This window comes from Lichenostomus cassidix, chromosome 1 (genome assembly GCF_008360975.1).
Source record: "Lichenostomus cassidix isolate B80296 chromosome 1, HeHo_3.0, whole genome shotgun sequence".
Lineage (NCBI taxonomy): Eukaryota > Metazoa > Chordata > Aves > Passeriformes > Meliphagidae > Lichenostomus > Lichenostomus cassidix.
This window is the reverse complement of record NC_139479.1, coordinates 4,597,733-4,624,912: the sequence shown is the minus strand read 5'-3', so window position 1 is coordinate 4,624,912 and position 27,180 is coordinate 4,597,733. Positions and strand designations below refer to the sequence as shown.

At 40.3% G+C, this 27,180-nt stretch overlaps 1 protein-coding gene across 2 annotated transcripts in view; it reads right to left on the bottom strand.

The window, feature by feature from the left end:
• Nucleotides 1-7,853: 7,853 nt before the first annotated feature.
• PKNOX1 (PBX/knotted 1 homeobox 1) overlaps nt 7,854-27,180 on the bottom strand; it is a 38,680-nt gene continuing 19,353 nt past the window's right edge. For both annotated transcript variants that reach the window (XM_085044596.1, XM_085044635.1), the window contains exons 6-12: nt 20,510-20,680; nt 19,050-19,149; nt 18,083-18,180; nt 15,875-16,003; nt 14,744-14,820; nt 13,031-13,203; nt 7,854-12,046 (exon numbers count right to left, since the gene is read on the bottom strand). In XM_085044596.1, the coding sequence (XP_084900722.1) occupies nt 11,835-12,046; nt 13,031-13,203; nt 14,744-14,820; nt 15,875-16,003; nt 18,083-18,180; nt 19,050-19,149; nt 20,510-20,680 (960 nt within the window). In that variant the 3' untranslated portion in view covers nt 7,854-11,834. The remainder of the gene's footprint in view (nt 12,047-13,030; nt 13,204-14,743; nt 14,821-15,874; nt 16,004-18,082; nt 18,181-19,049; nt 19,150-20,509; nt 20,681-27,180) is intronic.

The following is a 27,180-nucleotide window of genomic DNA, read 5'->3' as shown; positions in this document are numbered from 1 at the left end:
GAGCCAGGCTTTTTCTTCCTGTGATTCCATTGAGTTCAAAGTGGTGGGACCAAGATCAGAAGGCTGGCTGACACCTTCTCTCCAATCTTTTCATGAGGTGGGTTGGCACAGGGCTGTGTTCTTAGGAGGCAAACTCCTCTCATGTCTCCATCCTCTGGAGCAAAGCCTTGAGGACTCATATGAAGATGTTGGCAGTCAAATCTCAGTCCTTCACAGCCACCTTGATGTTACCCAGGGCTGATGTTACCTCTCTGTCAGTCCCAGCTGTGTCCCAGTTCAGCAGGAATCCCCCAAAATGTGTATCATGTGTCCTCCGAGGATACAGCACCTTCTGAATGCTTTGACATATATAAATACACACACACATATAAATATATCTATATATAAAAACCACAGCTTCATCAGGCTGAGTTATTAACCCATGTTAATTGTTAAAGGATTGAATAAAATCAGTGCTGCCAATAAACTTTTGAAGACTTTACTGATAAGGACACATATACTTTCCTCCTGTGTTAGCTGGTGGCTAACTTGGGCCACACAAGCTTCTCTTCAACCACCTTCACTCCAGGTGTACCTGGACATGTTAAATGTGTCCCCTGGATTGTTTTAATTTTCCTCCCTGCTGCTCTGTCTGATGCTGTTTGACTGCAAAAAAACCAGTGAGCAGATGGGATTCAGTTTGGAGGAAGCAGGTGAATTTGCCTTTTGGGATGCAGCAAGGATCTCCATCAACTGCAGAAAGGACCTTAAAGAACATCCAGTTCCAATATCCTGCCATGGACAGGGACACCTTCTACTGTGCCAGTTTGCTCCAAGCTCCATCCAGCCTGGCCTTGGACACTTCCAGGGATGGAGCAGGGATGCTTCTCTGGGCAGCCTGTGCCAGGGCCTCTCCACCTTCACAGGGAAGTATTTCTTCCATATATCTAAATTTCCTAAATACCTAAATTTCCCCCCTTTCAGTCTGAAGCCATTCCTCCTTGTCCTGTCACTCCAGACCCCTGGAAATTGTCTCTCTCCATGTTTTTTTAGGCCCTTTCAGGTATTGGAAAGCCACAGTTAGATCATCCCAAAGCCTTCTCTTCTCTGGGCTGAACAATCCCATTTCTCTCAGCCTTTCCTCACAGCAGCGCTGCTCCATGTTTCTGTGGCAGGGAAGGGAGTTTGACCTGACAACACTTCCCCCTCTGCTTTTCCCCATTCAGTGCAAAAATCTGAGTTTTTAGTTTGGTTAAAACTCTCTGTCCACCTTCCAGACAGACACCAGACACCCTGACCCACCATGTCCACCAGCAGCACATGGAATTCTTCCCATCACAGGTTTCCAATTACATGCTGTCCAGGTATTTACAAATAGCTGAAGGAATCCACACCCTGTATGCCCTTGCAAGGTGAGAGTGTTTGAGTCCATGGGGTTTGGCTCTCTTTTGTGTCTGCCAGGAACTTAAGGAGATCAGAAGGAGCCTGCAAGTGCAGTGATGGGTTTTTCAAGCACAGGGATTATTCCTGGGGAGCCTCCCGAGGGATTTGGCAAGACTCCTCTCTGCCTGGGGAAGGCTGTGTGCTGCTGGGGTTGCTTATCCTTTGTCACGTATCTTATCTGCCTGGCTGCTCCCTGCCTTGTGTGACTGATAACCTCTGAGCACAGGGAATGGCCAACAGATGGGCAACCCCTGCATGAAATTGGGTTTGTGTTCTCTACCCAGTGTCAGCACTGGAACAATGGAAGAGTTATTGTGCAAATATCTGTGCAAAAAGGCCCCTGTGGGCTCCTTTGCAAGCTGCTCCTTGGAGGTGGTGAAGAGTTTCTCTGCTCTGCCCCCACGGCTGATGTGAGGATCCTTCCTCTGTCTGCATTTCATCACACTGAAAGCAGCAGCTGCATTGTTTTTCTGTTACCATGAACAGCACCAGCACAGCGAGAAAATTAAAAAACCACAGTGATCAGTTGTCAGAATTTGTTCACTTAAATTTAATGTCCTGGGCTTTGGCATGCTTTGTTGGCATGGGTGTTGTCCTGGCTTCTCCAGTATTAATCACCCCTGTGCTTGTCTACAATTTGGACACAGTTTTGCTGGTATTATTTGTATTTTTCCAGGTCAGATTTTCCCCAGTCTGGGAAGGGGTGTAGCTTTGTGGCTACTCATTCACACTGTCACTTTGCACCACAGCCAGGCAGTGTCTGCAGGGAAGGAGCTGTATTTGTTTCTCAAGGAAAAGAAACACACAAATTCCTGTGCATCCTTAAAAAAATTGAAACAAAAGCTGAAATTTCCAGGTCCTAAAAAGAACTCATTTTACATGTGGTGCAATCAATTTTGAGGGCTGTTGGTGTTTTTCAGTGTCCTGTAACTTTGTAAAAGATCATTACTGATGTTATTTGTGGAAGGGACAGAGCCTTTCTTCATTGTTTTAATCACAAAATGATTGATTTCCATACAACCATGCTTTGGCCCTCAGTCCTTTTAACATGTTCTCAGTTCCTGCCTCACGAGGCTGTAAAACATTAAAATATTCATGAATGAAAGCCCATCAGGAGGCTTCCTTTGGGCACAGCTATGTCAAGAAGCTGAAGTGTTTGCCCAAGTCCTTCTACCTTTTCCACCAACCTGCCAGAAGTGAATACCTTAGCTGTGGCTCACCAAACAGCTTTAGTACCCCCAGACTTCACTTGCAGAGCCCAGGGGTGAGGGATGGCTGCCTGGCATTTCTTTTTTTTCCAGGTATATCACTCTTAAATGATCAGAAATCCTGATCCATGGCAGGTTCTGCACTGATGATTTCTTATCAGGATGAGAAAAGTACAACAGAGGTTTCCCAGAGGATCCCCTAATTTAATTAGAATGTATCACTCAGTGTTGGTAATGGACTGACTGAATCCCCCTAGAAAAAGTTTTTCTTTAAAACTTGGGGGAATGGAGAGAGGTAACATTTGACACTTTTGGATGTGTTCCTTATAGGAAATTTTAAGCTAAAGGTGTGATGCATAAACCAGCAAATGGCACAAGGATGGGAACCTCACACAAGTGTATTTGTGTTTTTGTGATTTAGTAGAGAGGGGTTATGCATGTCTCCCTAAGGTGTGCATATTTTGTGAGGCAGAATATTGAAATACGCATTTCTAATCCTAAAATCTTTTATTGGTGCAACCATAAACATCATAAAAAAGCCTGTATGTGACAAAAGTGACACACTTTTTGGGAAAATAACGTTCAAATTGTTTTGAGGCCAAAGTGATTTCAACAGGACAAGAGGGAATGGCCTCAGGCTGGGCCAGGGGAGGCTCAGGTTGGACATCAAGAGGAATTTCTGCATGGAAAGGGTGCTCAGGCCTTGGCAGGAGCTGCCCAGGGAGGTTTGCAGTCCCCATCCCTGCAGGTGTCCCAGGAAGGCCTGGCTGTGGCACTCAGTGCTCTGGGCTGGGGACAAGAAGGTGTTTGGTGAAAGGTTGGACTCTGTGATCTTGGAGGTCTTTTCAACTTCATTCATTCTGTTCCATGATTTATTTAGCTTCAATATTGTGCATCTCCACTTAGGACAGCTTTTTTTTTTTAATCATTCTGATGCAGCATCCACAACTCAGTTTTCTAAGGCTGTTGGGTTTTTTCCAGCAGCTTTGAATCCTGGAGTGATTTGCAGAGACATTATTCATGGCTATTCACAGTTCAGAAGTTCAAGAGACACAAAAAAAGTCCGGGGTATGTAATCAAGGATTAATTGTTGCCAGCTTCTAAAGAAAGGAAGTGGGAAGGAAAGAAGAAAAAAAAAAGAATACAAAACCAGTTGTTTGAAAGCAGAATGCAGGAGCTTAGAGGAAATTTATTATTTCTGTAGCTGCTGAAAGTGTCCCTGTGTGTATAAATGAGTCAGGAACATTGTTTCCTCCCAGCATCTGAAAATCTGGGAGAGCAGCATAGGTATTACCTAACAAATGCCAACCCAGTTCATCAGAATCTCTGGAATTTTGCCAGTCCAAGTTTCATTTGATGATGATGCTTAAAATTTTGAAGAGCTTTTAGGTCTCAATCCAGCTATAGTTTTGAGTTAAGAAACTTAATCAGAATCAGCTGTGCAAAATAGTCCTTTTGTGTATTTAAAAAAAAAAGAAAGAAAGCAACAGAAATATTCTCTCTCCTTCCTGGCCTTAACTGGGATCCTGCCCATGGAACCACAGATACTGCTAAGTATCTTACAAAAATCAGAAAACCAGTACCTGCACAGTAATCGAAATTGTAATTACTTGCAATTGCACATATAAATTAGTCCCCTTGTCCTTTCTGTGTGGCAGAAGCACACAGAAAGCAAGGGGTCTAAATCTTAAAGACCAAAGAGGACCATGAACTGAGCTACGCAGAAACATGAGGAAACATAATTGGATGAGCATTCAGAAATTAAGGCAAATGTCCACAGTTTGTAGCTCACAGTGAGAGGCTGCAGGAGGAGGGAAGAACAGCCCAGCATGGGATAAAAAGGCAAGAAGTCAGTCAGCAGTTTCTTGATCACAGAGTCCTTTTGGCTGGAAATGTCCTCTGAGATCAAGTCCAGCTGTGCCCAATGGGCACCTTGTCCCCAGCCCAGAGCACTGAGTGCCACAGCCAGGCCTTCCTGGGACACCTGCAGGGATGGGGACTGCAAACCTCCCTGGGCAGCTCCTGCCAAGGCCTGAGCACCCTTTCCATGCAGAAATTCCTGCTGCTGGCCAAGCTGAGCCTCCCCTGGCCCAGCCTGAGGCTGTTCCCTCTCCTGCTGTCCCTGTTCCCTGGAGCACAGCCTGACCCCCCGGCTGTCCCCTCCTGGCAGCAGCTGTGCAGAGCCACAAGGTTCCCCTGAGCCTCCTTTGCTCCAGCCTCAGCTCTTTCCCAGCTCCCTCAGCAGTTTTCCAGCCCCTTCCCAGCTCCTTTCCCTGCCCTGGACACTCTGCAGCCCCTCAATTTTTTCTCAGTTGTGCCCAAAACTGGACACAGTCCCTCACTCATGCCCAGCACAGAGGGACAATCACTGTGCAGTATGATCTGCTTGTTTCTTCACGACTACTAAAAATCTAACTTGAAAAGTTCTTGGATCTTAGCAAAAAAAATTATCTAAATTAATTTTTATTGCCACAGTCACATTTAGTATATATGCATCAGTTTGTATTTAGGATTCAGGATTCACTTGACAAAAGATGGGCAAGGAATAATTTTCAGGAGGTCCAAGAGCCTCAGCTCCTGCCTTGGGCCAGAGGTGACACCCAAGTCCAGCAGAGAAGGTAAATACCCACAGTTTTTCCCTGATTTCTTCCCAAGCCTAGATCACACCTCAGTAGCATCAGGAAGACAAACCAAACTTCACCTCAAAGGTCACATTGCTTTCAGATTTTAGGAGGGTCTCTAAATGATTTATCATTTCGTGGTTTAAATACACAACAGACATAATCCCACATACCTCATATACCCTGAACTTGCATGAATTGATATATGGATAAATAAATACATAATATGTGTCCCAGCTTTTATTATTGGTTTTGGGGTTTTTTTCCCCCCCAGAATCCTAGTTTTACATTTTCTGTGTAGTTTATTTTCCCTTGTTTTAGCCTTGAGGATATTGCTGTGGTTTTTACAAAGAAATTTATTTAGGAACAACCCTAAGCTGCAGACTAAAGAACTAAAGTGATGTTTCACAAAAGCAAACCAGGTCACCAGTTACCTACAACCTGAAGTGGGGATTTACCTTTCAGGGGAATTTGAAATCATTCAACTGAAAATACTCTATATGGGACCCAATTTAAGTGATATATGATCACAGAATGGTTTGGGTTGGAATGGACCTTAAAGATCGTCCAATTCCAACATCCCCTGCCATGGGGGGATTTTCCACATTTTCCACTATCCCAGGTTGTTCCAAGTCCTGTCCAACCTTGCCTTGGACACTTCCAGGGATCCATGGGAAAAAACTGCTCCCTGGCAGCAGTGGAGTTAAAATAATTTCCACTTATATCACCAGGAGTCACTGGCACTACTCTCAGACAGTCCTAAGGTCAGACAAAGAAATGATAAATATTTCTTTGTCTAGAACACAAACTGCTCAGCTATCCACAGATTAACCCTCTAACAACAAAACATGATCCCAAATCTGCCCAAATCCCCAAATCATGGGTGTCACCACGCCAGATGTTGGGGAAGAGCCAGCAGGAATGAATAATGCTCCAGCAGGAATAAATAATGCTCCAGTGCTGAGCAGAAGTAAATCCACAGAGCATCCACTTCATCTCTGCTGAGCAGGACTTGCATGCTGGATATGAAATGAACTTGAGATTCTTGCTAGAGAAGAGTCTTGTAATAAAGGAGTTGCTCATTTCCTGAAGATTTCTGATTTAGTACAACATGGTAATTTTAGAAATGCATTACAATCTGGCTAAACAAGTTAACACATGGGATTTGGAGAGAGGAGGTGTTTTCAAAGAAGTCACTACCATGTATGCTTGGAACCATTGCTGGAAGTTTGATGTCCATGCCATTTTAATTAATCATTTTGAAACAACAACAACAAAAAAAAAGCCCACCCAAAGTCACAAACATTATGGATTATTTACCTGCTAATTCTTTCTTTCATCAAAGCTGCTCCTGCATTACAAAAGTGTAATAAAAATCCCCACACTGGTAAGGACTAGTAAACATTTTTCTTCATTTGCATAAACAAGAAACCCCAAACAAATACAAAGGCCAAGGACTTTCCCTGGCCAAGAACTGGTTAAATAGTTTAAAACTATGCTCAAGATTTCCTGAAAACATATTTGTCTTTCAGCCAAACAATACTGTTAAAGCAATGTAAATGCTTTGCTTCAAAAATGTGCTTTTTCTGTTCACAGAGAACAGCAGTGTAAAAACAAATCATCCATGAAGCATATTCTCATTTTTAATTTCATCCCTTGACAGATCAGTTGCTTCAAAATCCCTTAACAACCAAGGAAAGAAGTTACAGGGTTCACATTTTAAGGATTGTCAGTTGTACAGACCCAGTGCTGCTAATCCATGGGCAGATTTATGAGCCACTTCCGTCACGACCTGAAAACATTGGATTCTATTAACACCAACTATGAATCTTTATAGGTGCCTACAAGGTTGGAAAAGCATTTCCCTGCCTTCTCACACCTTGCTTTTCTCTGGCACAACCAGCTGAGCTCACTCAGCAGGTCCTAAAGAACTGAGTCACAGAAAAGGAACAGATTTCGTATTTCCAGGCGACAGGAAAGAACAAATCACCTGATTTGGGCAATCAGCTAAAAGCACATCAGTGCCAATTTCATTGCATTTTGCACTGGACCATCAGGTTACTGCAGGACATAAAAATTAAACAACCCAAAAGGTCTTTGAAGGAGTTCAGCGTGCCCAGGGCAGGGGAAGGGGAAGGAATCCACACTGAGTTTGAGTCTGGCAGAACAAACTTGATTTTCTCCTCAGCTCTGCTGCAGAACAAAGAGCAAAGTGCATCCAGCTGATGGTTTGATGGTTTGCACACCACAATTAAACCTGCATGTTCATGGATCTGCTGTTTTCAGGAGGTGGTGAGAGCTTGAATTTATTATTAGGAAACCAAAACAGTTCACTGAATTGTTTAACATGCGAGATTTTCATGAGGGAACGAAGGTTAGTTACATTTCCAACAGGGTTTCAAAACTACATTTTGCCTATTCAACTCTAAGCCAAATGTAAGGCTGAAAGGTTGAAGAGACTAATCAAAGGAACAGAAGTCAGAAAGACAGTAACAATACAGTACCTAAAAATGGGTAATTCACACATTATTGACATCTGTGTCTTGCATAGACAAATACTTATTCATTTTTTTTCCTCCCAAGACGACTCAGCTTCAGAAAATAAAATGCTAAATCAACTTTAATTACAATTAAACACATGTATTCCAATTTCTCAAAACACCACGGTGTTCTGGATTTTTGTTTCAGTGCAACAATCATCCCTTGGAAAGGCTTTGTTTCATCCTGTGGGCTGCCAAGTTCATGAAGTCAGGAAGGTGAACTTCTGATTCTTCCAGAAACAGATCCATACATTAATTCACAGATTTCACAGCACACTCTGAGTTGGAAGGGACCCTCAAGGAATCCAACTCTCCCCTGAATGGCTCTTGTTGCACTGGCACTGTGCTCTGAGCACCTGAGCCAATCTCAGGTCAGGAGCTGAGCTTTGTGCTCCTACTCCACTCCAAAATCCATAAACCTAAAGCTACTTTGGAAGCACAGGGAGCTACAATTCCTCACTGCAGGTCTGGCTTCTGGCCACATTTTGAACATCAAAATAAATATTTGTTGCACCCCAGGTCAACATGAAATCCTGCCCTGCCAAGCCCTTCATCCATACCCTGGTTTGCACTGGAAGAAGAGCCAGGTATGCAGGCAAGGTGGAGTTGGAGATTCCTCCAGAAAGATTCCAAAAAATTCCTGACAGACAGCAGGTACCAGAAAAAGGAACCAATTCCCTGGCAGGTAAATGCAGCCTGACATGGATCCATATGGAGCTTCCCTGAGGTCAGCAGGACTCCACTGTGACACAATATCCAGATGTAGAAAACCTTCTGCAGAGCCAGAGTGGATTCTGCATATTTTCCAGCGTGATTATTTCTCTGCAACAGTCATTCAGAAACTTATCCTGATTGTTTTGGAATTGATTTACTGAACTGCAATGCTTCCAAAGTGAAAAAACAACAGAAAATTGCCTTGCCTGTTCCAGGAATCTTGAAAAAATTGGACTGAGAACCCTGTTTTGGGTTACATTGAAAAAAAATAGAAGTTTCAATAATCATATTTGCAGGAGAATTGAGCTGATTCAAAAAACAAATTAGTTCTATTGCATATGAATATGACTTTAACTGGGGGCAGTGGGGGAATTATACATGGACTTGAAGTTAGGTCCCCTATAAAGACTTTTTAACTAATGTAAACATGTACCTTTCCTGAATGGTGATGCTTTGCTGAAACCAGCAATCTTTCTTACACAGAAAAAAAAAAAAAAAAGAAAAAAAAGAAAAAAAAAAAGGTCTACTTGTTTTTTCTTTTTTTCAAACGATGAAAAGAACAAGCACTTCCCTGCAGTTCACACCCACTACAGAATTCTCACTGAATTAAAAAAAGAGGTTTGAGTTTCATTTGTTAAGCAATACTTTTATATTGGTGAAGCCTTTTCAGTTTTAGGAATTCATGTCCCCATATGTTTTTTAACGTTTCTAATCTGACAGTGAAACAATTCCATATTCCCCTTTCACAGTATAAACTCTGTCAACTTCAGTCTCCAGGTATTGATAAAGTAGCTGAAAACAAGGTCACAAATGCTTTGGAAGAATAAAACTTCTGCTGCATGTAAGGTGGGGGGAATAATATTTTTTAAAAAGCTAACTAGAAAATGGCTTCTTTCTGAAAAATAAACTTTCAGAAATTTGCAAACCCTGAGGTCTGGTTGTTTCCAATTGAGTTTCCAATAAAAACCCCAAACAAACCAACAAATATAACCTGCTATAGAATGGAAACTGTGGGGGATGATGAAGCACTTTTGGAGTTAAAAACAATTAAAACCAATTAAAAGAAATCTGTCTTTCAGTTCCAGTAATCTGAGCTATCTTTTGTAAGGGCAGTAGGTTGAATGTTTCCAAAGGAGCAGGATTTGTACACAGTTTGTCTTTTAAAGTGTTTTGGGGTCAAACTGGATTTGACCATAGGCTTTGAGATAGTCATGCTATGTCAAAGCCTTCCTAATTAAATCTTCCATTATTCATTTACTGTGCTGTTAAACAAACATGGCACATGAGCTGCAAAGCAGAGAAGTCAGAAGAAAACAAATCCTTTAGAATCACCAGTCCAGTGGGGCAGATCATCACAGCACCTGAACTAAGGAAGATCCTCAGCCAGGACTTGGTGAGAGCCAGAGCAGAAACACCACTTGTGCTGGGTAACAACATTTTTAAAAAATAACCACCAGTCACTGGAAACTCCTGTTATTCTCCATGTATGTATGGCAATGCTATTGACACTTCTTCCTGAAGTTTTTCTTCCTGAAGTTTTTCTTCCTACCAACTCAGCCTTGCCTTGGAAGACAATCTGCCATGACCAGCTCCAACCATTTCAGCATGTCCAGCAGTACATTCCTTCATCTTCCTGAAATCAAGGGGACCTAAGCACGTGCCTGAGTGTTCTGAGAAGCAGAAATTTAAGTACTCAGTTAAATATTTGCATCTGCCAAAGGGCTTTGTTCAAATACAGTGGCTAAAGATTCTAAAAGCTACCACCTTTCTTTCTCCTTGTCACGTTGGAAACACACCCAGATTTGGTCTAAATCAGAAGGAAGTTCTGGCTTTGATCTAACCCAAGACTGTGACAAATGGACAGGGACAAAAGAGGATGTTGATCATACCATGAGGCTCTTGAGTCTCTTATTTGTACTCAACAATGGGAAATACAAAGTTCCAAAAAGCAAGTGTTCATGGATAGACAATCACAGACTTCAAACTTTGGGAAAATAAAAGCAATGAATTGTTACCACAACAAAAAAGTAAAACCCAAACCAAAACAAAACCAAAAACCAGCTGTTTTCAACACCAGCTCTTTGTTTTTCAAATGACACACAAGGATTTCCTACTCTAACAAAGCCTGCTGTATGTTCTGGTAGTAAACTTCAGATCTGAAGAAATTTTATATAAATCCATGTTATATTTCTTTTTGTATTAGGGGAAAATATTTCAAATGCAATAAAATAGCAGAATTCATGACTGTATAGTAGGCAACTTTTCATTTTTTTAGATTCAGTTGTACAAACTATAAACTGTTAAATTCCTCTAATAATTGGAAAAGTTGTGGGTATTTGAACTTACTTACCTGAATACTCATTTAGCAAATATTTTCAGATACAAGTCTAGATACAGAGTTATGCAATTTGAATATTAGTTTACACATAATATAAATCAATGTTTGACAATATCAAAATCCCATCAAACAGTGGGCCCTTCTTATGCTATTATCAAATATAGTATATCACTGTGGGATAGCTGAGAATCATAGAATGCTACTGTAGGCTTGTTTATTAAATTGGGTCAATTTTCAGACTTTCCAAATAGGAATACTAAACATTTATTTTTCCCCTCTGGAAATTTTTTTTCCTCCTGCTTAATACAGTTGTCATCCCAATTTCTAGTGAATTTATAAAAATATTTTTTTTTATCCAATAACCCCAGCAAGGTAAAAATAGGAGTTTTTATAGCAAATGATAAAACAGGCTCACGGACTATGAGAGAAACTAAACTTATTTAAATTGCCATACATTCTCTACTGAATCACACATCAACAGTTTCTTTTTTTATGTGTGTTGCTGTCCACCTCAGACTAGCAGTTTTTAAGGTGCAGAAGCATCTTTCAAATATATGCATCTAACTCAATAATCAAGTTTCACACACTAGTGTCACATGCTTTAAATTTACATCACCTGCCCATCAAAAGCTGTGTTAAATAACAGCACTAATTGAAACTGCATAATTCATCAGAAACTGCAGCACTTCCAATTCAGAGAGCAAAGGGGTGCTTACGTGGTTCTTTATATTACTAGATATAATTTTCTGAAATAAGGAAAGGAAAAGAAACAAACAAAAAAAAAAACCCCACATTTGAAAGAAGTTGCTGCACCTGCAAAAACACTCTTTAAGCTTACTATGAAATACAAAAAAGTGCACCCTTCTATATCTACATATAAAACATATTAGAAATAAAACTTGTGTAAAATGTTTGCTGTGCAAACTATAAAAAGTCAGTCAGTCAGTCCATTCTTTTTTCCTAAGTGTTTTTCTCCACACTCTCTTGCTTCCTACTGCAGAGAATCGCTGTTATCCAAGACCAGCCCACTGATATTTGTTGTTGAGAGGTCTCCTCCGTCATCTTCGCCGCTGTCCACAGACTCATCCTCGCTCTGCCCTGCCATCATCACCTGCTGCACGGCCAGGGTAGCACCATCGGATGACAAGGACTGCAGACTGTCTACATTCATGTTCACTGGAGCTGTGATGGTCACAACAGCACCTGCAGAAGCACAGGCACAGCACTTTAGCACCTTCCTTCACTTTTGCGTATACACGACAGAGCTTGTTTCTAATCAACGGTAAGAAAGCTTAAAGAATTGCATTAAAATATATGTTAGATATAAAATACATGCACATAAAATACATGTTATTATATACATGTTATATAGGTTGTCAAACACTTAAATATCAGGAAATGCCAGATTTAGGTTGGTCAGGAATATTAAACTTTGGGTTGTGAATCTTAAATCTGGGTTATGGACACCACTACAGCAATTCTCCAATGAAGTCATCACAAGGCCATTTCTGCAAAGTATCCCAGCTGAATTCATTGCAGAAAAATGGGAGTGCTCATACAAATTCAAGGTAACTTCAGTGGATAAAACTCTTGTCAGATCCAGCAGAGGCTGAGGGAAAAGTTATTACAAACTGGAAAGAATAAAGCACCAGGCAGAAGGACAGAAAGGATGGTCCTGAGATTAAAGCAGTTCTTTATCTTTCTTAAATTAGATCTTTTTGTTTTATCTGATGCTGAGGAAGTTACTTCAGTCAAAGTCTTTGGAGGCTCTATGACATTTTTCTACCTCTCATTGTTAAGTTTGAACCACGTGAGGCAGATGTGGAATTGCAGATGCTCAGCCATGAAGCTGAAGCTGCAGCCCAGTGCTGCTCATCCAGCAGGCACTCCTGATGTGCACAGAGAGAACTTAGCTGAACATCACAGTTTTACATCTTTTGTTCTGTTGTTTCATAACTTTTGAAACGAGCAACAGTCTCTCAACATAAATTCCAACACAATACCCTCCCTTAAACCACAGAAAATTGTTAGAGGAAAAAAGTGACACATTTCCGTTCTGTTTCTTCCAGATGAAAACGTTTACACTGAAATGTCCAGGAGTTCCCCTCCCCCCAGAGGATCAAACCCTCCATGTCTCTGGCAGAGAGGAATTAACTTTATTATCCACGTTTAGGCAGCTCTCCTCACCGTCTGACATCGTGAGCTCGTTCGACTGCTGCTGAGCTACTCCTGAGGCAATGGAGTCAGGCCAGAACCTCTGCACTGGTCGGTTCTGAGCTGTTTTCTTCTTTGTTTTGGGGGTTTCAGAACAACTGGAATCCAGCATTGGCTGAAGAATTCGCCTTCTGGCATTGATAAACCTACATAAAATTGAGGGCAAGGTGAACTTAGGACCAGTTGGTTGCAAATTCCCTCTCTCTCTCTCACATTCACAAAATATGCAGGAGAAGAGAAAACTTATGGATATAAAATCTTCTATCAGCTGGCCTTCACATTCTTTTAAAAGTGTAGAACCACTCCTAGAACACCAGCACCCTTTGATTTTGGCAAAGTAACTAAAAAAACACTTCTACCATTTTGCAGCAAACAGCATTTTTTCCCTCACCTCAGAAGGAAAAATTCTCCAGACAGCACAACAGATGTACCCTTCAGGATCTTATTAAAAACTAAGCACCAGAAAACCTGCTGACAGCCCAGCTCAGAAAGCTGATACTCCTCTCATTAGGGCTCACCTAAAATCTAGCCCCTGCCTAACCTAGTTTGTTTGGGCTGGTTTCATTTACTCCCTTAAGCTTCTGCATTACTTATTTTACAGGCTCCATGGCTTTCCAAGGTCTGGCTCCTGATACAGCAGAAATCAGCAAACATATTTTTCAGATCTCTCCCAATTCCTTTTAATTCTCTGCTTTTCAATTGCTTACTTTAGCATACTAGTTGCTGCTCTTCCCCTTTCTGCTAGTGAACAAGAAAATATTTCAACTGAATCAACATCGACATAGTGAGTTGCGGCAAGGAGTTGTGACTGAAGCTATCATCCCTAAATCTCACAAAACACATCCAGGACCCAGCTTTACCTGCAATGGAAGGAAATCAGGTGCAGCTGGCAGGTCCTTAAGCTGCAATAAAATGCTCTGCAAAGACATAAGTCAGATCCCAGAGCACAGAGCTCCGTGACCACATGTCACTCAGGCACAGTCACCCTGTTCCACTTTTGGAACCAGAGTTCTGTCACTATCTTGACTATTTCCCCCCTGGACCCCTCCACAGCCTCACAGCCAGTGCCATCTTTGAAATCTGAGGCAGATCCCAGTGGGACTTTGCTGCTGCAATTTTAGGAACTGATGCCACAAGGCGAACAGGACACGTGTCAGCACCTTCCCTGCTCTCCTCTGTGGGGGAAGGTGTCTTATCTTACACCTCCAGGGAAGACAAGACATGACAAAACATGCTGAACTAGTGCAGTTGAGGAACTGCCTCCCCATTCAGACATCACTGCTCAGCAGAGCATCCTTTGATACAAGGACAGAATCTGTCAGCAGTAACTTCTTAAACATCTGCAGCCATCAGGCCACTAAATGCCTTTAGACTTCAATTTCTTCACTTGCAGAAGAGACAGGAGAGTACTTCCATCTCCCTCAGCACTAGAACAGAACACAGTTCCTTCATGTTGCCATGTTTTCTGGAGTCCTTATATAATTTAAATGGCATAAGTATTATTATACCTTGTAAAAATAACATGCTTGTGTGCCAGTGCATAACTCTTGTATCTCTATACGTATTTTGCAACATATGTAGAATATTTAAGTTTAACTCCTGATGTCCAAGTTCTACTCCTCATTGTTTCTAAGTTTTTAGCACATGGGGACAAGGACAGCTATTAAGTAAGGGCTTTGCTCTTACCAGTTGTTAACCTGGAGTAGTGTCAGATTTGTTTGTGCTGCAATCTGCTTCTTCTCATCCTCTGTTGGATATGGATGCTAAAGAGGTAAAAAAAGCAAACAGAAAAGGCATAAGCTTGTTTCATCTCCTCATCAAAAATAAGAACTCCTTTATTACAACTGATTAAAGCTGCTCCTCATCAAAAATAAGAACTCCTTTATTACATCTGATTAAAGACGGTGGATTAAGGCCATCTGACTCATTAAAACACAAACCTTGGAAACCTCATGAACTTTTATAGATGAAAATGATTTAACAAAGAGCGCTTTACTACACAAAAAAACTGATTTTATCCTCGCAAGTATCTGTGGCATCATGAAGCTGCTGCTGTGTAATTCAGAAGAAAAAGCTTCTCATGGCTGACAGTCCTTATTAAAGAGCATGATCCCTGGGCAGCACAGCATGTGAGCAGCTCTGATTAGTTCTGCTGGCCAGGGCAGTGTCATATGAGAGAGCTGAGGAGCACTCTGCAGTTAAATAAAGCTGCTCTCTCAACTAAGCAGATGAAGACAGGGTGTGTAACACAAGAAGTGCACATGTGGCTTCCCTGTATCAGTTTGCTGCTGCAAAATAGTTGTAAAAGGCAAAATACCAATCAGCTGAAGATTGTAATAGCTTGAGAATCATTTATCCTTTCAAAGTATTCATGGAAAGGAAAGACAATTGAAAGTACAAGCAGATAGTGATATGCTTGGTGCTCATTAGAAAGATTGTTGGAAAGCAGATAAAGACAGAAAATTTGAAGTTTGCTGTATCAAAAATATCCCCAAAACAGCACAAAAAGGGGTGGAATTATTTTGCCTTGTGCCATGAGCCAGGGTGTAGAGAGCATGAAGTTCTCAACACAGTGAAATGAAGCAAGTTTCCCTTTAACAATATTTATTGAGACCATGCAGTACAGTCGTAACATATTTATTAAAATATTAATAAAAGTCAACCAGCATTGGACTGTGGAACGACTCCAAATGACTCCAGGGAAAACTGAACTGAGATTACATAAATGACAACAGAATAAATTCACCTTGTTTCTGAAGGAAAACCATAAAAGACCACATAAAAGAGCTAAATAAAAAACCAGAGCTCAGTCCTTACCCCTATGTGCTGAAAAAGCCAAGATCTCATCACATTTGTAGCGTGCTTGGGAAGAACTCCTCTCTTGTTTTTTGATGAGCCATCATCTTGATGCAAGATGCCTAGATCTTGGTTTAATTGCAACTGGAGCTGCACACGTAATTTTAGAAGAAATAAGGCAGTTAGCATAGTAATGGCAGTTCTGTATCAGTGAATGAACAATGCATTTATAGAAGGGATGAAAAGAAATGAGGTTTGAATATCTTGAATATACTCACTGTGTGCAAACACAGACAACTATGGGAGCTGTAAAATATTACTGATTTAAGATTTAAACGAAGGATTAAGTAAATTAATTATTATTCTAGGGTTGCAAACAAAGATGCTGAAGGTCCTGCTAAATAAATGCATCTAAATTCTCAAAGAGCAGTAAGATCTACACAGCAGAACTTTACAGCACACTTTACAATACTCATACTACTTCCTAAATATTCCTATTTGTTTCTCTTTGTTTTTCACTTCTTATGGATTCATCAAATCATTTGCACATTGGTTATCTGAACATTTGGGAATACATTCTTAAATGCTTATGCAGAAATAAAAGGATACATAACATAAATTGCATATAAGATTCTATTTCAGACAATTGTAACTGAAATAATTCTCTATTAGGTTTTCCAGACAAATTGGAGCAATTTCTTAAGCCAATCAATATGTAGGAAACTAGTTTTAAACAAGGTTTAAGCTATCAAATTACAACAAATATGCATCTGGAGCACATTTTCATTTCCAAAGTAATGTCTTACATTCTAAATAACCTGCTTGCATGTGGAGGTTTTATAATGAACTCTGAATAGCTTTTCCACAGTATTTTGCCCTACCTCCACAGCAATCTGAAACACTGAAAAAGACATTGAAGAAGAATTTTCTATGGGTGACCTTTGCATAGGTGGACTTGGAGACTCCTGCAAACATCAAGGGTAGTCACAGATGTCCACAGAAGGTCAAGTCCTTTTTTTTTTTTTTTTTTAATAGGCTAGAGACATTATTTTCCTCTCAGTATTTAATTTTTTTTCCTAAGAGGTAAAAACTCCCAATTTTCTTCAAAATAATTTCAGTTCAGGAGAGTAACTTTACATGTTTCTTTCTGAGAAGTGTGTGAGGACAGAGCTGTCTGTATTCTAGGGGAGCAAACATGGGAAAGCACAGATTTGCTCCTGCCAATTAAAAGAACACTCTGTGCACACATTTTTGGTTGGAAGGCCAGAATAGGGAAAAAGAGAAGCCAGTGAGTCAGTGAATACCCACAGATTTTATGTTGTGGAGATGGGAACTCCTCATTCACATTTTTAATTAAATCCAGATTCCAGGAAGATTTGGTTTATCATTTCCAGAGAAAGCTAGCAAGGTTTTCTGTAACAGAAGATGTTCTACCTTTCATGTTTTCTTTTCTTTAGTTGTTTCTTTAAATTCTTCAGATCCAGCTCTGAAGAGCCTCCCTCAAAAGAGTGTTGGTCCTTGTATTTTAGGATATAAGCAACCAAAATTGAAGATCTCCCAGTCTCAACTGAGTATTTTGAAGGTTTTATAGAAAAATGCTTCTCAAAATGGATAAACTCTGAATACACACAGTTTCACAGTACTAGTGCTTGCCATCATGATAAAAAGTCAAATTTCCCACAATAGTGGTGTGGCAACTTAATGCAACACATTAAATCTATCCAGGCATAAACATAGTTCAACAATTAGAAAAGTTATAATCATTGAAGAAGTGTTCATTTAATTCAGAGGGGTTTTTTGGTTTGGGTTGGGTTTTGTTGGGTTTTTTTTTGTTTGTTGGGTTTAGAGATGGGGTTTTTTAAAATTTTAGTTTGGTGGGGGTTTTTGTTGGTTATTTTGGGTTTTTGTTTGTTTTTTTGTTGTTGTTTGGTTGGGGTTTTTTTGTTTTGTTTTGTTTTGTTTTAAATTCCATGTGCCTATAATCTTCTGGCATCAGTAAAGGAAGACATTTAACAGGTAGGAATTATGATGACCTGTTGTGGCAAGGAGGACCTTATGCCAAATTATACAACCTGTAACTCCTACAGCAGTGGCTGCACTAATTTACCATTAATTACTGTGTGTACACAGAGCTCCTTCTGCCAGCGTGTCAAATTTAAACCAAACAGCTAAACCCACTGAGATTTAATTCCACCCCAAACACCATTCTGTGGAGCCCACAAAACAAACCTGAGAGTTCTGGATGCGAATAGTCCCAGGTGACAGTGCCTGTGTCACCACTTGACCTTGTGGAGTGACCACAGTGACTGGCTGGTACACTGTCCCCCCTTAAAGCAAAACAGCAACACAGAATATGGGTAAGAAAAAGCCCTTCAAGTATTATTCTCTTTCAACACATCAGCACTGCAGACCATACAAGACATTTGATAATATAGCAACTATTATTTTCTAGTCAGCATGCAAGAAATGCTCTTTGCTACACTAAAATTTTCTCCCATCCACAAAAAACTGTACAAAATTTGATTTCATTTGCCTGTACTTTAGACATTCCAAATCCATTAGATCAGGAAAATGCCATGATCATCAGGCTATAAAACAGTTCACCATGTTGTTTTAACTGAATGAGATGTTCAACCAAGAGGGGTCACAGCACCAAACCCACACCTACGTGTGGTCAGTGCCTAGGGCAGGCAGCTGGGTTTGATTTAAAACATTGCTTAGAAGGAAGAGAAAACATTTCAGTTCAAATGTCATTTCCATGGAATGGAAGGAGGGCAACAAGGACATCAAGGATTTCACAGACTTGTAGGTGTGGTTCCAAACTCCAGGGAGCATGAGGCAGCCAGCAAGTGCAGTGGTTTAGGTAATGCATGTTTTTGTCAAATAGAATTCTTCTTTTTAAGAGGGGGAAAAAAAAAAAAGCAAAACACCACAGTCTCTGGAATGCCTTTTAACAAATGTAGTGTTACACAGAATGATTTCTTAATATTACATATGTAACTGCCACTCCCATAGGCATACTTGCTATACATATAAATTAAACAAACATTCCTACACCACTAAAGCACTTGACTGTATTACAACAACTTTTCAGGTATTAAAACGCGTTTTTGAAAGTATTTGTGTAGTTTTTGTAACAACTATAAAAGAAACCAAGATGAAGAGGAAGGTGCCAGTTGTTTTTAGTGTGTCATACCTGCTACTGTTGCCATAGTTACATTTCCCTGCTGCAATGCTGATGCTGGCACCATGATCCCTTGGGGACTGAGTGTGCCTGCAATGGCACTTGGAATTTGCTAGAAAAATAAAACAATTAGTTGCTTACATTTTTAAACTTTTTTTTTCTTTTTTTTTTGTAATGTGATATAGCATGCTTGTGTATTTTTGTAATTCGTATTACATATTTTTGGCTCTAAAATGCATTTGGAGTTTAATCACAGGATTACCTTTGAAAAGAAAGATACTTCATTAGGGGTTCATCATTACCTACATTAACTTCCTCATTATCACCAACCATTACCTTTGAAAACCCTCATGAAAGCAACTGTTAGAAAAGATGTAAAACTATCTTGAGAAATTTTAGTTCTAGGTATATAAAGAATAAGAGAAACAGTTTCCAAAGGCGAGAGAGAAAAAGGACAAATGAAATGACCCTTGATGCTCTTATTACAAAAATCAAAGCTTTAGAATTTTAGTTACTACCTTAATTCCTTCAATTTCAGCATAATCTATTAAATATTCAATATGTTTTACTCTGCTCAAGATAGCTCTTACTCGACCCTGACCAGGCAAACTCTTACCCATTTCCTTAGTATGTATGAATTATCTCTTTTGATAGCAAATGTAAAATGGGACCCTCCTGTCTCTACAGAAAACTGTGATACATTTAAAAAAAAAAAAAAACCTTTAAAAAGCTAGTTTTGCCTGATTTTAGAATCTCCTTTCCACATCCAGACACCAAAACTTATGTAAGGAGTCCAGAAAATGCAATTTAAAAGTCATGGGTCTTTTTTGGAATAAAGAGCATCAGATGCATGAGTAATTCAGAGAAGGGCCATCCTCTAAGACTCAGGATCCAGGGGGTACTGGGGTGGCAGAGCTCATTCTGCAGCATCTGACAGCTAAAACATCAGCCATAACCTATTTACTGCTGATAATTAACTGTGGTCCATTTAATACAGAAAATACAGTACTGCATCTTTAAGCCATCAGACATTGTCTGTTTATTCTACAACACAGGTTGTGTATAAATCGTATCAGTCATCTCAATATTTTAATGAGGGAGACAGACTAAGGAGACCTTAACAAGGAAAATTTTTCTCTGTTTATTCTGTTTCCTAACCTCCTTCCAACAAAACAGCAAAATCAGGCTATTCTGAATGTCTCCACTTGCTGAACTGGGAGAAAATCATAAAAGGAAGACAGATAATAAAAAATGGACTCTGTGTTCTGGCACATTTCAACAGATTTGTCCATCAGGCAGTGGCACACAGGTGTGCACCAAAAGAAATGAAAACAGCTCTTTCTACTCTTAGTAACTGATTAGAGAAAATAAACTGCAGAAACTCTGCTTGCAAACTGATAGTAAAAGAAGTGTAGCTGTAAGCTCCTATGGAAATCTAAGCAAAAATCCACTGAACAGTATTTGAAACACACCTGAGATTGCACAGGTGAATAAGGACTTCCAGGCTCTCCACTTAACAGAGTTTCACTGTTCATTTTTGTCTTCAGGCAGGCAATGTAACGACTACAGAAATCCTTGCAGAGTTCATTAACCTTTTCTAGCTCCAGCAGATGGATACGTAGAACTTGGATTGCTTTTACCATCTGAGGGAGAGAATTGGGAAAAAATTAGAAACAAAATAACTGTTCATTTAAAAAAATATTTAATGTGAGATGTAAGCAAACACTACTTTCTGGTAACAAAGGTCACCCAATTACAGCAGAGGTACTAATTGCTAGGTCCTGGAATGTGAAAGGAACACAAGTAAACTGCCACACAGGGAAAACAAACCAGGACAACAAAGTGATCCTTGTCACATGTGACACATCAGGAAGACAGAGCAGTTCAGGTGTCACAGGGCACAGGATGAGCCTGGATATCCACGTGGTCTTCAACCTCTTTGTACAAGTCTGGGTCAGAGACCACACAAGACTGGAAGTGATGGAAAGCAATCCCATCCACACAAATTATTTGGAAAGCATTGCTGGAACAAGCTTGGCCAGCAGCAGTTCTCTTGAGCTCTATAAATCAGAAATACCAGGTTCAGTTCCACATTGCACCCTGACCCAAGGGAACCAGAAGGGTACAGCTGAGTTTAAGATACAGTGAGAAGACTTTCCTCTCATTAAGCCTGAATTTGTCCCACAGATTGCTAGGGAGGATGAAAGCAGCTTTTGTTTTTCAATAAAATCAGAATAAAGAGGTCCAAATTTAGTCATACTGTTCAACAAAGCTTAAAGTAATCAAACATTTCTTCAGTCCTACAGCTTTTAAGCTCCTCTGTGATTGTATATCAAAGATGAACAACTCTCAGGTAAAATCTTGTAAGAACTCTCAGGTGAGGAGACTGGTTATGAAATACCAAACAATTAAATGCAAAGCACTAAACCAAATAAAAAACCAAAAATCCATGTTTAAATGAAAATCTCAGTACAGGACATATGTATGTAAGGAGAATACTTGTCATGCTCACTGTGAGAAAAACACTGTAAGCCTGGATAACCAATGGTATTACATACTGCATAAAAATAGCTTAGGTGATTGTAAGGGTCATGGCAGAAGATCAGAAGCTAAAACCAAATCCAGATGGTCTAAAAGCAGTAGGAAATCCAGGACATTCAAATATGTACACAACACACCAGCAAAGTAATTATTTTTTACACAAAATCCACCCCCAACTTTTCTGTGCTGTGCTGGATCTGTGAGAAAAATACCCCTCAGTTTTATGAAACTGAATAATTGTAATTTTGCATAGTACAAAGCTTGACTTTACAATTATTTGGAAAAATCTGTCCTATATGAGGGGTTATTTAACTGGGCAGAGCACTGCATCCAATGACCAGAAATGACAAGTTATGAATTAATCCACCTATTACTTCCAATTCAAGGAGCCAACAGGTAGCTGAAGATGCCTTTGCTGAAGTCACCCAAAGGAGATCAAGGCAGGGAAATTTGTGTGTGTGCTCCCCTCTCCACCATGACATTTTAGCTGTCATTGTGACAGCTTTGATATTTTTCCCTGTTTTTTGAGCAGAATGCATTCCAGCTCTAGGACACTCACCCATTGCAGACATTTGTGCGTTAAAATAAACAAGATTAAAAAAAGAAAAGAAGGAAATATGATTTCTTCTCAATGCTAACATGAAAAAAAAAACACCAAACCCCATACATCTTTCAAAAAAGAGTTGCAGAAAAATCTGAGCTGTTGATTTGAGGGAGTTGATCCAAATTAGTATCTGGTATCTCTTTTGACCTATGACACTGAAAGCCTTTGAAACCCTAAGTGCAGTGACCCAGCACTGAGACACAAACCAGTGATCTTCTAAACCAGCCCAGGCTGCTGGTTAAACTGTGCTTAAGCACCTTTAAACACACCAAAGGTAAAGTATGCAAATTTAACTAAATTTTAACACAAAGCAAAGGTCATCTGTGTTAAAAGAAATTCTGTTTCAGAGATAAAAAAGCTTAAAATAGAAAATTCTTCTCGTGTGATAGATCAACACGCCGCACATAATATTAGTGAGTGCTTTAAACATTCAGCTAAAACTCATGCAACAAACTATGCTTTGGAACAGAAAATATTTGGCTATGTTAGAGATTAGTTTATTTTTGCTCAGTTAACAGAGTTAGGGTTTTTTAAACATTATCCATATTTGTATTATTTATTTATCAGCATGTGCTTGGAGGAAAAATGAAAGTCCTTTCTTCAGCTTAGACTTCAGTTTAAAATGGATAGTTGATACTTGAGGTGAAAATTGAATTAAAGTCAAAATTAACCACAAGCCCAGACTCAGCAACACTACCCAGGTTTCTGCAGAGCCCCACTGTGTCACACTACTCTTGCAGGAAGCTGTGCTGCTGAGGTTAGGAAGCAAAGAGAACTTTGTAAATATGCCATGCCTGTCACCAGAACTTATTAATTCATTTACAACCACATTAATCATGCCCATATGGCTTTTGCTCTCTTGCAGCACGGGTGGACCAAACTTAATGTTAGCAGAAGGTCACTGTTTCCTTAAAACCACAAAAATCAAGAATTCCTGGTAAAATCACCCATGTTGGACAGAAGTAATATGAAGACGTGTTTTCAAATAGGTCACAGCAGCAGTGATATTTCATTTATTTAGTGCTGCTGCAAAGAATATGCCACGGAATAATGTATTTTTATAAACCAATTGATTTAGTCTTTTCAGGTGTTGAAATAAACCTGGAGCATCATTTCAGAGAAACGCACGAAGATGAAGTAACCATGAGATTTGTGTACATTCACAGAATCCTAGAATGGTTTGTGTTGGAAGGGACCTTAAGATCATCCAGTTCCAATCCCCTGCTGAGGGCAGGGCACCTTCCACTGTAGCTGAAATTATTGTAGAGAAAGATAATGGTAAACTATTAAGTATAGAAAGAAAAGCTATTGAAAATTTTCCTGTTCTTGCTATGTAGAGCCTATTCATATATAAATATGTTGCTGAATTAAGAAATGGCATCTTTAACCCTGAATAAGCTTTAAATGGTGCCTGTGTCCTGTCTCCAGTGCCTCAAGTCCATGGCATGCACTGCCTCAGTCAGGATGCCCAGGTCACCTTTGCTGATGAAAAAACACAGAGCCACAGTTTGTTAGGAATTTCAGAACTACATGTGGGCAATATACCTGAAAGAATCTCCATATACTGACATGTAATCTTCTCACTCTAATGACTCTTTTCATTTGCAAAAAAACCCAATTAAAAGACGTACATTCACAGCTCACCTGCCTTCCTGACCCAAATCCTCCTGGGGCAATTTAGAATTTCAGGGGAAAAGCACAAACTCTTGGAGAAGGGGTATTTTGTTTTTACTTGTTTTGATTTGATAACCTCTCTCCTCTATTTTGAGTCCTCAGCTAGGAGACACAGCTAGAAAAGGTGTAAGTAGAGGTTTATGGGATGGATCTGCATATTAAATAGCAAAACCACTATTCAGAAAGGCTTGTTCAGTCAATATTCAAATGACATCAGCTGGCTTCACCACTGCAACTCTTCCTGACACGACTAACAACTCAACAGAATTGACAAGAGGGTACTGAACCAAAACTCCTTACCCCAAATGAAACAAAAAACTCGGGGGGTCTTCAAAAAAGGCAATGTCCTGTTCAAATACAAAAGGGAGAGTATATTTAACACTCCTTGTTTTGTGCTGTGTCTAGACTTGACAAAGCCATAAGTAACCTGCTCTGACTTCACAGCTGACCCTACTTTGTGCAGGAGGTTGGACAAAGCTCTTGAGCTTGCAGTCCAGCCCAAACCATCCTATGGTCCTATGAATGAGGGGAAATTAAAAAAGCCACCCATATGTGGGAAGAGTTGACTCTGAACAGAAGCTACACAAGAGGTAGGAACCACCCTGAGGCAACGTGGTCTTTCTGCAAGATCAGGGTTAGCAGTGAGCAACAAAAAAAGTGTTAAGCAATGAATGTCTTAAAACGTAAAATAATCTGTGAAAGGTCTAAAAAAATCCTCGGTAAGCACTCATGCTGAACAACACCTCAGACATGGAGGAATCTGTCTGTGTATGTCCTATGCACAAAAGGAGACTAATGGAGAACAAAGTGCAGGTAGCACCTTGGCTCATCTCAAGATCTGTTTTATCTGTGAAAATGAGGCAAAGAAAGCACAGGTAAGAGGCAAAGGGTGTGGAGCTCCAACAGATGATACTCCAAGTTAGGTGGATCAGCTGAGCACACTTCCAGAAAGATGCATGTGCACTTCAGAACCCCTGACTGAAAATACAGACCACCAAAATCTGGTTATTGACAGCAAACACATGTCTTCTGAAACCTGGTTTACAGGCCAGGCTTAGCAATATATGAGTTCTTAAAATTAAGTTTCAGGTGGATGCTACCTGCGTTTCCCAGTGCAGAAATCCTCTTTAATACTAACATAGGAAGTCACCAATAAATTCAGAATGGGAATTATAATACCAAAGTAACGAGATAATCTAGACCATAGCTTAGTAAGAGCTACTCAAATTGGACCAAGCATCCACTGCTCTTAATGAACTTCCTTTCTGGTCAAACTGATCTAATGCCTGTGCCACCCAGATTAACATTCTGTGGTCCTCTGGATGAACTCCAAACTCGTCTTGTGGAGTATCCAAGGCGTTTCAAGTGAGTGAGCAATGTGGAACATGGCCAGGGCTGTAAGTGACCCTACAATCACTATCTGTGACCCTTCATAATTTCTGCTACCTACTTAATTAGCCCACAGGCAGCATGGAATTATATTCTGCTGTTTTGGAGCTGTCAGTTGAAGCTTTGTCACAGAAACTGCAGTCTGGCTGAGTTCCACATGCCACTTCCCAAAGAGGTATAAGGAAAAAGAATTAACTAGCTGACCAATTTCCTTACTGCAGCAGGCCTATGACTCTCAGATAGGACTTCAACTTGGCTCTTTAGGGTGTTGTGATGCTCAGTTCGTTTTAGATTAGCTCAGGCTCCAAGTTGATGCTAGCAAGCAAGCATTTACACCTTATTTGCTTGACTCTGTCTGGCCTACCTGCTCTACCCCTCTAGCCCAGTCTAATTATCAGTCTTAACAGCTTCTCCTTTCAAGTGAATGGTTGAGTTAACATTGGAATTAAAAAGGGAAGGACAGCAAGAACAGAAGATGTAGCAAAGATGCTCAACAGTGCTCCTCTCTACTAAAGAAAGACATTTAACGTCTATGAAGAAAAATATATGTGACACAAGGCAGAAAAAACTGCCCATCTACAGCCTTCCCTGTGGCAAGCACCAATATTTCAAGCTGAAAAAAGACACTGAAAACCACGCTAGCTAGTTCACAACTTGACAGAAAGTTGTGCTCACTGCCCCAGACAAAACAAGGAGCCTGTGAGAAGGTCAGCTGCTGAAGCTGCCAGCCTCCAGGACAGGCAGAGGACAAGCTGCACTCAGGTTTCACTTGGTGTCCAGTGACAGAAAGTCACAGCTAACAATGCGACCACAGGACAGCAGTTCAATGCCAAGGAGCTCTGATTTTGCAACACAGTTCCAGTTTAAGCCACTAGTGACCTCAGCAGCCACAGAATCCAGGACATAAACAAATGCTTCCTCACCCACCTCAGGCACAATCAGCCAGACTTGTGCAGCTCATCAGCAAAGGTGAACACCACATAAACCAAGAGACTTTGTCACTAAAACCACAAACAGCTCAACTGACAAGAAGGACTATTTGAATACACCAGACCAAACTACAACCAAAGTAAGCTGGATCTGAGAAATGTTCATGTATGACCAAAAGCACAGGGCACAGGCCAAGGCATGCAGGATATTTGGGAAACCAATTTTTGGAGGCTCACAGAAACCACAGAATAGCTGAGGTTGGAAAGGACCTCTGGAGATTTTTTTATTCAACCCCTCTACTCAAAGCAAGGTCAACTAGGGCAGGTTCCTCAGGGCCATGTCCAGCTGAGTTTGACTGTCTCCAAGGATGGAGACTCCACAACTCTCTGGGCAGCTCACAGTAAAAAGGTTTTAATGGAACTTCCTGTGTTTCAATCCATGCCCATTTCCTCTTGCCCTTTCATTAGGCACCACTGAGAAGAGTCAGAGTCTGTCTTTTTTATTCCCCTATTAAGGCATGGCAAATCCCTTTGTTGAATTCCATGAGATTCCTGTTTTTCTGCTTCTCCAAAAGCAATAAAGTACTTTTGAATGGTGGCAGAGCCATTTGTGGATCAGTTACAAAAATGCTGCCAGTTTTGCAACACCTGAAAGCTTGCTGAGGGTTCACTCTGCTCCATCATTCCAGTCACTAATGGAGATGTTTAACAGTTCTGTTTCCATGATCAATCCCTGGAGAACATCACTTATGAGTAGCCCTCAGCTGGACTTCATGCTGCTGACCAAAATCCCTTGAGCCCAGGAGTTCACCCAGTTTTCAGTCCATCTCACTGTTCATTTATCTAGCCCATATTTTATCAGCTTGTCTAAGAGAACATTGTAAGAGACATGAAAAGTCAAGATAAACCACAACCACTGCTCTTCCCTCATCATTGAGCCACAGCTACTACATCCCAACTGTTAGATTTCAGCTGTTCTTCTGAAAAGAAATTGGGGTTATAGAGA